Below are 12,503 nucleotides of genomic sequence, written 5' to 3'. Positions count from 1 at the left end.
GTATCCGGAGGCATTGTAAACACTACTGTAACTAAGCTAACTATGACGTCAGTTTTGCTGTATCAGTTTGAGTCCGATAACGACAGTCAAGAAGGACAAGCTGATCGACTCAAACCACCTTGTACAGGACTTTTCACAGTGCTAATTTATTATTTTCTACCTCTCTTACATTTCAGAAGTGATGTTATAACATTTACATCATTACATCATTTACAGCTAAACATCATTTAGCTGACGCTTTTATCCAAAGCGACTTACAATTGCTATATTTCAGAGGTCGCACGCCTCTGGAGCAACTAGGGGTTAAGTGTCTTGCTCAGGGACACATTGGTGTCTCACAGTGGATTCGAACCCGGGTCTCTCACACCAAAGGTATGTGTCTTATCCACTGCGCCATCACCACCCCCTTATAACCGTGTCCTTTCTCTACATCACTGTAAAAACTGTATGTTGATCAACAGAGTGCCCTGCATCGAACTGCAGGGTTCAGAAAGCAGTAGTTAAGTAGTTAGAAAATTTATGAGAACACAAAAAAAGGTTGTAGTGCTGAAGAATAGTGTTAAACATAAATTAACCACTGATTCTTCAACTCCTCATACCCATGAAATAATGTTTTTCCCTGACAGTGAAAAACAAAACAGCGTTTACCTGACATAGTGATAAACTCTTCCCAGATATATAACTACCTTTGTTTGATGGCGAGGCAAAGTAGCCAGCAGATGACATTATGTAAATGTGGTGAATAGCTAGCCCATGTTACAGAAATAATGGCAGGACTACAAACAAGGTGTTTTCTGTTTGGAGAGATTGACTCCCTTTGGAGGGGACGTTTGTCAAGTTTTGTCAAATCAATGTGTTGCTCCTGTCCGCATTGCTCGGCGCTTGTTTTTCGCCAGCTGAACATGTTTAGTCTGTGTTTGTTAGGTTGTGGAATGTCTGAGAAGTGACATACTAATCTGGTGATTGGCAGCATTGGTGCGTGTGAATCAGCCTTAAAGCTGCTCCATATGGAAGATTTGAATGTTTTTACATCTCAGCCGGTGAGTGTGAATATGAGCCAAGAGATTAAGAATAATGTAGTTTATTTCACGGCTCTTTGGAATACTTGATTCTGATTGGTCAATAGTGCTATCCAGCGGTATGCTACTCCCAGATAACAACCACTGAAAACAGAAACGCAGGGTCAAGTGGGTTCCTGAAGGTAGCAGCTATTATATTCATAAGTTATTCCTAGTGCTTGGAAAATATATTCCTATTTTTCTTTGTGGAAGTTTTGCATTTGGTGAAATAATAAAATATTAAAACTCAGTCAAATCAATATTTTGCATGTAGTTATTTAATTATGCCATCCAGTATCGTGGACTCGCTCTCTCTTGTCTTATACAAACACAGCTGCTGCCATTTTGTGAGTATTGTTTTGTACACTGTTGGATTATAAGATGAAAACAGGTACTATTTTAAAACAGCTTAATCTGAAATCTATATCTCTTATCTGGATAATTATTTATGTGGCAAAATGCTGTGTAATAAGTGGTATGACTGTATAACATCTCTCTTAAATATTCGTCTAGTTTTTACTTGCGGCGCTGAAAATGCTCTCTCCGTGAAGCTTTGAGTTTAAAGACCTAATAAAATATCTCAACTCAGATCAATATTTCATGTCTAATTGTTAACTTACGTGCAGGGCCGGCCCGAGGCATAAGCGAACTAAGCGGTTGCTTGGGGCCCCCTGGCCCCCAATCGAGTTTAAAAAAAATAATTATTTCGATGACTTAAACAAGTGACAAAAATGAATGAATGAATATGAATAAATGAATGAATAATTCAATACAAGACAATTCTGATTTCATGATCAATATACCTGCCAACAACTGCTGCTGTGTCTGCCAGCGTTTAAGTCATGCGCATAATCTAGACACCTCGCGAGTGCATAGACAAGTCGTGCGCAACTGCGCATAGTCACGGTATCGGTTTAAGTTGGAGAAAATAGCCGCGGGGGAACTTAACCTTCTAGGTGTAAGGGTAGCAGTTTGAATAAATAATAAACATAGCAGTTTGAACTCTTCTCCACTTTATTATACCACACATCAGTGCTGCGTCCCAATTCGCATACTATCCGTCCTTAATAGTATTCGAAAATAGAACTAGTTCGTCCCAAATCGTAGTATGTTGAAATGAGTGTTTCAAAGATACCCGGATGGTCTACTGTATCCGGTCAGAATCCGAAGTGCAGATCCGTGAACACGCTAACGGCTGATATTGCCCACAACCCATCGCGCGTTGGACGAGGATTCGGTTAGAACTACAAACACGAGTGAAAAGTGTTAAAAAACTACAGACATGGCACAGCGCGCGAGTCTGGCGGTTGTGTAGAGAGGTTTAGATAAAGGGGTTTAAGTGATTAATTATCAGTATCTAACCTGACGAAAATTTATTTATTCAATGTTGGCTACGTTGTATTGCATCTGCAGCAGCATTGTGAAGTTTTGTAAAGATACGTTTAGCCATTAAATTTTAAATGCATCTTTACATTCAAATTGCAAACACATGAGGAGAGTGAGAGTCTCCGCATGAAAGACACACGACTGGCAGATGAACGAGCTACTACATTTCTCTCCGAAACGGTAAGAAATTATATTAGATTGAATGGAGGATTTTAACTGTGACGAGATGATTGACAGGGCAGTTTATGGAGATGCACGCGACAGAGCTGTCCGTTAAAGATGACAAAGTAGTATGTCCCAAAGCTTGCATACTCTTTTGCTACATACTCAAAAGTATGTACTTTTTCTTCACAAAAAGAGTACATACTTTTAGGGCGTAGTATAAGTAGGCGAATTGGGACGCAGCACAGATCACTAACTTCAAAAACCCGCGACACTCCAGTACCAAGTGCGCGCGACCCATTCCTATCTACGGCAAGCCCAGAGGGGAAAAATAGATTGCATACAACGAGCGCCAGGACATCATTACCGGTATTATAGTAACGTTAACAGACTTTGTTGGATTCTGTCATGTACAATCCAACAAAGTCTGTTACAATAATAGTAATAATAAAAAAGATTTTGAGGACAGTTACACTGTATTGAGACAGTTGAGAAATAATAATATTTTTACAGTTTTCAACAATAATTTTCATTGTTGAACCCTTGCTCTTATTATGTTTCTGATTTCTCAGTTTTGTCATTATTTTAGCAAATAATTTATTTTATATGTTTTGAGACAGTTTGTTTTAAGAAGTTTCAAAGAGTTAGTAAAAGAGTAAAGTAAAAGTTACAACTTTTTTATTTAAGTAGGCATCTATTTTTTATTAAGTATTTATTTTGTATTAATACATAACCTCAATGTATTCATTTATAATGTATCATTATTGCGCGACATCTGTGTCAATAATCGTCAAGCTCAGGTGACTTTGCGTAGTGGGAGGGGCCCCAAGATCAAATTCTGCTTAGGGCCCCCAAAAGGCTTGGACCGGCTCTGCTTAAGTGGCAAGTATTTGTGTTATAAGCGCGATAATTAGTGTTGCTTTCGTCAACGAAAATCAAGACTAAATATCGTCGTCAACGAACCTTTATCACGTGACGAAAACGAGACGCAATGTAAATGCTGGTCATGTGACGATGAATATAATTAAATGTATAATGCAATATTGTTGACGAATAAAAACGAGACTAAATGTGGTTTACAGAATAAAAAGTATGCTAAAATGTTTCTTCATTTTCGTTGACCGAAACAAGACGAGACAAAATGTTATAACGTTATTTCGTCTCGTTTAGTCGCGTTATTATTTTGCAGTATTTCTGTTAACTGTGTCTCACTTCAGGGGCTGCATCAGACAACATCACTTCCTCAAGCCACACTCGCAGCGTTATTTAGAAGATGCATCTGTGTGAGTTACGCCTGTTTCACACACACTCCGTGTGTAGTGCGTATGCGGTGCGTGTTGCGGTGTGTAAGTAACGCAGGAGCAGCGCGCTCTATTGTGCTTTCACATATGCTGCGTTTGCAGTGCGCAACTGATCTACGGCTCAGGGGCGCCGCTAAGGGGGGAAAAGTTAGGACGATTCTAAGGGCCCACACAATTTTGGGGCCTCCAGAGATCGATTTTATTAATGGAATAGGTGCAGTAGGGGGCCCAACCTCATATTCTTTCATAGGACCCAACATTTCCAACGGTGCCCCTGCTACGGCTGTACTACAAACACAACATTTATTCTCTATTTTTTATTTCAAATCAATATTTTTATTATCAGCGATCAGCTTTTATAAAATAATACAAAAATGTTTCAGCATTGCGATTCTATTTGTATATAGATTATATATACAATTATTAAATCTATATAGATTTCTATTATAAGTTACTTAAGCAAGTGGCAAAACATTTAAACATGTTGGCCTACTTATGTTAAAATTGCATACATTTTAAACTAAAACATTCAATTGACAAAAACAGCAAGAAATGATTTTTTACAAGAAATATTGTGGGTCACAAATAACTTGTTTTCCACCTCCACGAAGAGAGGAGTACTACATCCATTATGACGCGTTGTTGAGGTACTGTGTAGTTTTCCTTGATTTAATTACCACGGGCTTAAAGTTAAAAAGAAAATGACTGTGAAAAATAATAGTATAATTAATATTAATTGCATTTATCAGTCCTTCCAGAAAAACGCGATTATGCGATCACCTGATTTAGTGCATAATCAGCCAAAGTCCGCATATTTATCATATACGCTGCACTTTCGCCGCAAAAAATTGACGATTTCCATGCAAAATATGCGGGCTTGCATGATTTCATAATCCTTGCATTTTCGTTGCAAAAAAAGTCACATATATCTTAGCAGAAAGTTGAAAAATTTTGCGTTTACTTCACACAAGAACAGCCATTTCCCCATGTTGCCATGTGAACGTTATGAAGTGACGTAATTACGCGACACGAACATCATCGAAAAGCTGTAAAACAGGAGCAAAGTTCATTTTTTATATTTTGTTTATTAATTTTTACAGAAGTTGTAGCATATTCCTTTTGTAAAGCTACAGAACTTGACTCCTCAATGTTTTGTAAGTTTGATGTGTTTATTAAGGTCTGAAATAAAACAAGATGAGAACTTAAATATGCCAGCACTTTCTGTGATGTAGTCTGCTTGCTTATCATAGTAAGTAATAAGAAATGAGTCTTTACATTAAGGTAGAAGCCTAGTGAGAACAAGGTGTTGGGGAATCACTTTTTTTTCTCTTTTTCATCAAACCGCAGTTTTTGCAAGTTCCCGCAATTTGTGCAAGTTCCAGCAATTTGATCGCATAAAATTGCATAAATATCCCGCATATTCCATCGCATTTTTTAAGAAAATGGGCCGCATAATCAAGGATTTTTGCCTGCAACAATTTACAAAAAAACTCAGCGTTTTTCTGGAAAGGATTGATTTATGGTGAGAATACTATATTTTCATGCCAAAATCCGTTTTCATTCTGACCACGAACCATGCGCTGTCACTTTAATTCAGCGCGTGCAGCGCAGCAGAAATAGGCTCGATGCGGAAACGATCTCTTCACTGCTGTACACACACCACTCCTGGAACACATTGCCGGACCGCATCCGCGTGCAGTGTGAACGCTCGAACCTGTTAACATGGGTACGGGGAAAAATACGCACCACATACACACGTAAACGACAAAAAACAAAGTTAAGTCTGACACAGAGAAAGGGACAGATGGCTGACCAGCCGGGCTTAGTCTTTGGGAGAAAAAGAAGAAATGACATTTGGGAAAACTTTAATTTCATCATGTGTGTACTTCTAACATGTTTGGTTGGTAAAATAAATATGTTGTAAATTCAAATCAGAGCATCTTCCGTGTCTGGAATGGATGTATTCTTGAGTCTGTAAGGTAACATAATATAACAAGATAACCTTGTCTGAAGAGGGTTTGGCTAAAAGAAAATTTGGGTTTTGTCTATACTACTAGGTACTTATACTACATTGACTTGGTTAAATAGAATTGCATTCCTAAAAAGAGATTAAATTAAAATTTTCATTGACTAAAACTAGACTAAATGTCAACAGTTTTCGTTGACTAAAAGTAGACGAAAATAGTCATGGATAATTCTGACCAAAATAAGACTAAAATGGTTAGACTTTTAGTCAATTGAACCTTGCCTAGACTAAAAAGAGTATGAACATGACTAAAACTAATAAAAACTAAAATGACAGCTTGACACAAAGATTACACTAAAATTAAAACAGGCCACCAAAAACAACACTAGGGATAATGTACATCCAACCTGTTGTTATCTCAGAATAAACCCCCTTCAGGCTGATGGAAGACCTGATCCTGATTACCCTGTCGGGGGTTTATTCTGAGATAGCAACAGGCTGGATGTACATTATGCCTTACTTATCTGGGTAAGCTGGCTGATTACTGATACAGGAAAATCTGAATTAAAATATAAGCATTTCACAAGTCCTCTTTAAACAAGCAAGCTAAGACTGAGTATTTCACAGTCATGTTCCAGAGAAAGAAATTCCCAGATGAATTTTAAATCTGTCATTACTCTGAATGCATGAACACTGTAGATTGTAAAGAACTTACTTAAACAATCCCCACCGGACCAACCTGGGCGACACTCTGCACAGTACTGCCCTTTTACAAAGAAATCGTCCCTTGGGCCCCATGTGCCGTTGTTACAGCGCTTGCAGTTCTCAAATATGCTGCAGCCTGAAATGGAAAAGGCAAAAGCCCTAGATTTAGAATGAGGCATTGAAGATTGGGATTGAGTTCAAATGAACTAGCAAAGAAGATGCAAAGAGCTTGTTTGTTTTCTATAACACAAAGATGCAACCACCGTTCGTCATTTGGGAGATGGCCAGTAATATTAACAGAACACACAGAATGATGTGTTCTACATGTGGTGTGACCTTTAATACACTCCATGGTGGAATCGTAGGGTTATAGTACTGACGTTGTATCTAGTCTTATTAGGCTGTAATGAACTGGAATTATTCTTCAAATTGGCATTATCAGCAAAACTGCAAAGCAAACTGCAAAACTCGTCATAATAAATTATGAGATGTCTTGTATGAATGATACATGTCACCATTAGACTCTTTTGACTTTCAGTTTGTTTTGAGTTTTCACGTGTGATTCCCTGTCTGTTTCCCGCCACAATCTGTTACCTTGGACACTGATTAGCTCCCTCACAGCTGCCTGTCATTCGTATCAATCATCTCTGTGTATTTAGTTCCTGTCTGTCTTCAGTTCAGTGTCCGGTATTGTTTGTGGTAAACGCTTCATGTTTGTGTGATACACTCACGCTGTCGCACCTGTTTGCCTGTCTCCCTGTCTTTGGATTAAAGTACGTTTTGGATTATATCTTCAGCTTCTGTCTTCCCTGAACCACCCCGTTACAACATGTACTGCTGCCTCACATTTTGGCCAATACATTTCAGAATACAGCAAAATCTGACACTTAGGAGTGCCTATGATACCTCCTGATACAGTCTGGGTAAATTCTGAGACAGAGCCTGAATCCACATTTTTGACTGTAAACAGCAGCTCAGGCATTTTTTTTTTAGATTACAAACATATGGCTGCTCGCATGTACAGACATTTTTTAACACCAGACCATTGATTTTCCTGTTGCTGTAAAATCCTTTATAGACATCGCACAGTCAAGAATGTGACAAACATTATTGCTCAGGGGGAAAAAAAATCCTTTAACCATTAAATCCAAATGGAAGGAATGCACTGACTCTTTTCCTTATTTACAAGGTTCCAGAGAAAAATGTTAGCAAAATCAACACATCATAAACCAAGATGGACCGAAAAACATATATACGATGTATATTTCTGCCAGGTGTTTGATTGCTTTTGAGCTGCAGAATTATTAAAAATATAGGATCAACTGAAGCGATTAGGAGTGAAAAACCAAGACATGCATCACAAGAAGAGAAAATTGAGAAATATCTGCAAACGTGTTTGTGTGTTATCTGCTCACCTGGATGTATGATGCAGGGATCACATTCATTTACAGCATTACGACAGCATGGCACTGCGTACCCTACAGGATACCCCTGAAGAGGACATTTACAGTGGATGACATCATATTCACAGCATCCCCTGCACATCACACTCCACTCGGGCCCTGGACAGTAGCTGTACAGGAACCTGTAATCTAACAAGCAAAGTACAATATCATAGCCAGAACATACTGATGACACACAATGTGTTTATCAAAGGACAGTAATGCACATTATAATCAAAATAAATATGCCCTTTTAACTTTACAATAAAGTTCTATTTGTTAATGGTAATTGTTGCATTAATTAACAAAAACTTTAACAAGGAACAAGATCAGTATACAGCATTAGTTAATCTTTGTTAATGTTAACTTTCTGTCACGTTCTGTGTGCTTAGTTTTGTTCATGGACTTTTAGTTTGCATTCGTTAGTTCTACTGTTTCCTATGTTTCCATTGTTGCTAGATTCCTGCTAATCGTTAGTTGTCATGGACACTCATTAATCATCACAGCTGTTTGTCATTGTCTCATCATCACTGTGTATTTGAGGCCTTGTCCACACGGACACGGTTATTTTTATAACAGTACTTCTTTTCTTTTTTTTTTTACACGGTTCGGCCGTTCGTCCACACGGAAACGCAGTATCAGGTCACTGAAAGCGAACATTTTTGAAATTCCCTGCCAGGGTGAGGATATTCAGAAACGCCGGTTGCAGTGTTGTTGTGTAGACAGTAAAACCGGGGGTTTTGCCTTGCGACATCAAAGTGTGCGCTGTTATCCACTGTGTTTGACGTCAGATTGTGCGCCGATGTGTTCATCTTGACAGCGCTTGATAGCGTGTTCATGTAGACAGAGATTTTTTTGAAACTGAGCATGTGTGAACGGGATTTTTTTTTTAAATGCAGGAGGAAAAACTCCGGTTAAAAAATACCCGTGTCCGTGTGGACTAGGCCTAAGTTCCTCTGTGGTTAGGGACGGCCGAGGGACGTGAGAGAACGGTGCGAGGCCGGTGGTGCGATTGCTAATGAGCAACACCTGTTTAGCACACCGGTCTCGCATCTCTCACGGAGGAGCGGAAGCATAAAGGGGGAGCGACGACATTAATGATCGAGAGAGGAACAGGCCTGTGTTTTAGTTGTGTTAGGTTTTTGTGTTTTATTTTAGCCAGCAGTCGTCCGCGAGGGGCTGCTGGCGGTATTTTAGTTTGTTTATTTTATTTGAAATAAAGTATATATTGATTGTTCGCCGGTTCCCGCCTCCTTCTTCCCGGAACATTGCTACATCCTCTTTTTGATCACTTCAGTGTCTGGTACTGTTTGTATGTAGAAACACTGTTACGCTGCATTCTCGCATTTGGATTACCTGAGTTTGTTTTATTAAAGTACATTTTGTTCATAGAAACCTGTTTTCACCTTTTTCATCATCTTCATCTGAACTAACCATGACACTTATAGCACATATACTAATGCATTACTAAATATTAATATCTTTAATTTTTATCATCTGTTAATGCATTAGTTACCATGAACTAACAATTAACAACACTTATAGACAATGAGCAGCACTTTTTTAAAGGTAACTGAAAGCAATAAAGAATTCTATGAACTTAAAGTGGAAACCATTTGAACTTCACTTAATGTGTTTCTAATGTTTGTGGGCTTTTTACTAACATTCTTTTTATTAAGTGTTTATTATTCCCTTTTGGCAGAACAGCCAACGAGGGAGTGGAGGAAGGGAGGAGACCCAGAGCAGAGTCATTATGACGAAGACCCATGGCGGAACAGACGGAGAGAGGAGTCAGGAGCCCAACCGACTGAAGCTGAGGTGGGAGAGGTGGAAACCGAGCCAGAACCAAGGAGACAAAGACCCAGGATGACACCGCTGGACTGGAGGGCCAAACAGAACCCCTGGTTAATGGGATCGGGGTGAAACCAGTGGAAGTGAGGACAATGGTGGAGCTGGAGGGAAGGAGGCAGAGCTGGGCAGAACCAGAGGAGGACTGCTTGATGGGACCAGCGAAGGCAGGGCCAAGGAGCTTGAAGGGGTAGTCAGAGGAGGAGGGATCGGGAGACTGGGCGGAACCAGCAGTGACCAAGGAGACCTGGGGCTAAGCGGAACCAGAAGCAACAAAAGAGATTTGGCTTATTTGAAAACTACTAACTACTAGGGTAGGAACTAAACTGTGCAGGTCTGTGGCCCTCCAGGAACTGATCTTGACACCCTGCCTTAGGGAAACTGCCAACTCTGCCTATTGCTAGTGCCGACCCACTCAGTCCCAGTTGGTGTTCAGAATGTCTTACGTGCAAAAGCTGCCACTTCTGTCAGTGGAAAATATAGGTGCCAACTATTCAGAAGCACACGTTAGTTCAGCAAATCACAAAGCATCCATAAAGGTGTTTGTAAGGTAAATTAAATGGCAACAATTTACAACAAGACTAAATGTCCTTGTTGTTTACCATATTTTAGATAACTTTATAGTATTTACAGCATTTGCCTTTACAGTATTTGCTTTATATCAGGATCTTTCTTTCTATCAACCCTGCTACTGGAGGGCCACCATCCTGCAGAGTTCACCTCCAAGCCTAATAAAACAGTCAACAATTTAATCAGTCAATCGAGGCATTCTGGATTATGTGGAAGGTAATGTTGGAGCAGGGTCGGAACCGAAGTTTTGCAGAAAGTTTTGGGACAGAGAGAAACCTCCAGGCTGGCCACTCCTGCTATATACTGTATGATGTCAGATGATGTAGTTGTGAGCTTTGTCTCTTGTAGACACTGTGGTATTTTTCCATGGTAACAGCTGTTTGTTGTGTTACGGTGGATTCATTCTCCTCTTGAGAACCAGTAAAGTGAAGCCTTTAGTGAAAAGCCTGAGTGTTGCTTTGAGACAACTTTGCCAGCTTTGCTTTGGTATTTCCAGAGGGATGTCTCAGGAATTCATTGGAATTCTTTTGGCGAACATAATGAAATTAACAGTTGCTGTTTAGTCTTTAAAGGTAGTTTTAAGACTAAAGGTAGTTAAAGACATCTTGAGATGCTTTAGTTTTGAAATTATTTCCAATCATTTCTTTACCAATAAATCAAGTTATATGTTCCTCAAGCTGGATGAAAACATTGCTCAGCTGACTATAGTCTTTCACAACCCCCAACTCCCCCAAAAAACTATCTGAACAACAACATTTTTGTGGGTTTACACGACAAACTGTAGCCTAACACCCACACAGACACGGGAAAAACAACAACAACAAAACGTCCATGATTAGTTTAGCCTGCATGGTTGAGTAAATTCAAAATACACTTTTATACACATTGGACATGGAAGAGAGAAAATATTCCAGTGCTGGGATCTAATCGCCCGATGACCTCATGTTTGTGTGTGTTTGCTTACTTCAGAAAAACAGGGAACAGTAGTGTGGGAGGTGTGTCTGTAACTGTTGCAGTGTGTTAGCAAAAGACCACAGTAGTTTCAGAGCTTAGGATATACAGTTTATCTCATGGAGAGAATTAAATGTAATGTTCTTATTATAGTTATAAATTTCAAAGTATTTATATATTGAATTGTAATGCCGACAGTCTAGCCGAAGTAGGTCTTGTCCGATTTCTAGTTAAGATTTAAAGCTACAATGTTACAAAACGACATCTAGGCATACCTTCAAAATAATAGGTTCAGTTCCCTCACTGCAAAAAACATTTTCTTCATTACTCCATATTTCCATGATTAAAAATATATATATATAATTGCATTGTTTTTGGCAGTTCTGGGGTAGTACTTGCAGAAAACAAGCAACTTTCTGAATATGACCCAGAAGTTGGCCTTTCCATTTTGCCAAGGTTTTCCTAAAGCACTGGTTCTCAACCCTGTTCCTGGAGCATTCTGAATGTCTAATTTTTTCTGTTAAACCCATTTAAGATCTTTACCAATGACCTAATGACCTGACTCAGGTGTGTTTGATTAGGGAAACATACAAAATGTGCAATACTGGGACTCAAGGAACAGGGCTGTGTGGCTAGACAAAAATGTATGACCAGACAAGTAGTTTGTTGAGGGTTGATTTGTGAAGAAGGACTACACACCTGTGCACATATATATTCAAACGCGCATACCTATCGACTGAACACGAGATGCGCATGTGCGCGCCGTCTGCGTTTTCTGCGTTTGCGTTTCTGAGGTTTGCGCAGAGAAACGGATAATCATTTTCACCTTCAAACCTATTTCAAGGAGTGTGTTCTCGAGACATCAGCACTGTTTTGTGCGGATGGGCGGCCGGAGAGCGTTAAGGGTTTTCTGTTAGAACGGTGTTGTGTTAGCGGCCCCTAAGTTAATAACTAATGATCTTCGCAACAGAAGTGAATCAATCAAGACTATATTTAGCTGGACAATAACTTTGTCCTAGAGCTGTGGTAAAGCCTAAACAATCTGTTATGGTAATTTCTATTATCACTGTAAAGCTGCTTTGAAACAATCCTGTTTGTAAGCGTTTTATAAATG

At 39.3% G+C, this 12,503-nt stretch overlaps 1 protein-coding gene across 1 annotated transcript in view; it reads right to left on the bottom strand.

Annotated features, from left to right (window-relative positions):
- The window catches only part of pamr1b (peptidase domain containing associated with muscle regeneration 1b), an 83,427-nt gene that overhangs the window by 69,271 nt on the left and 1,653 nt on the right, over nucleotides 1–12,503 (bottom strand). Inside the window, exons 2-3 of the mRNA XM_077245535.1 lie at nucleotides 7,994–8,170; nucleotides 6,589–6,714 (exon numbers count right to left, since the gene is read on the bottom strand). Coding sequence (XP_077101650.1) covers nucleotides 6,589–6,714; nucleotides 7,994–8,170 — 303 coding nt within the window. The remainder of the gene's footprint in view (nucleotides 1–6,588; nucleotides 6,715–7,993; nucleotides 8,171–12,503) is intronic.

Source organism: Siphateles boraxobius, unplaced genomic scaffold (assembly GCF_051911475.1).
Source record: "Siphateles boraxobius isolate OS27281-9 unplaced genomic scaffold, OSU_SipBor_1 102, whole genome shotgun sequence".
Classification (NCBI taxonomy): Eukaryota; Metazoa; Chordata; class Actinopteri; order Cypriniformes; family Leuciscidae; genus Siphateles; species Siphateles boraxobius.
The sequence above is the reverse complement of the archived record's forward strand: the minus strand, read 5'-3'. Positions and strand labels throughout refer to the sequence as shown.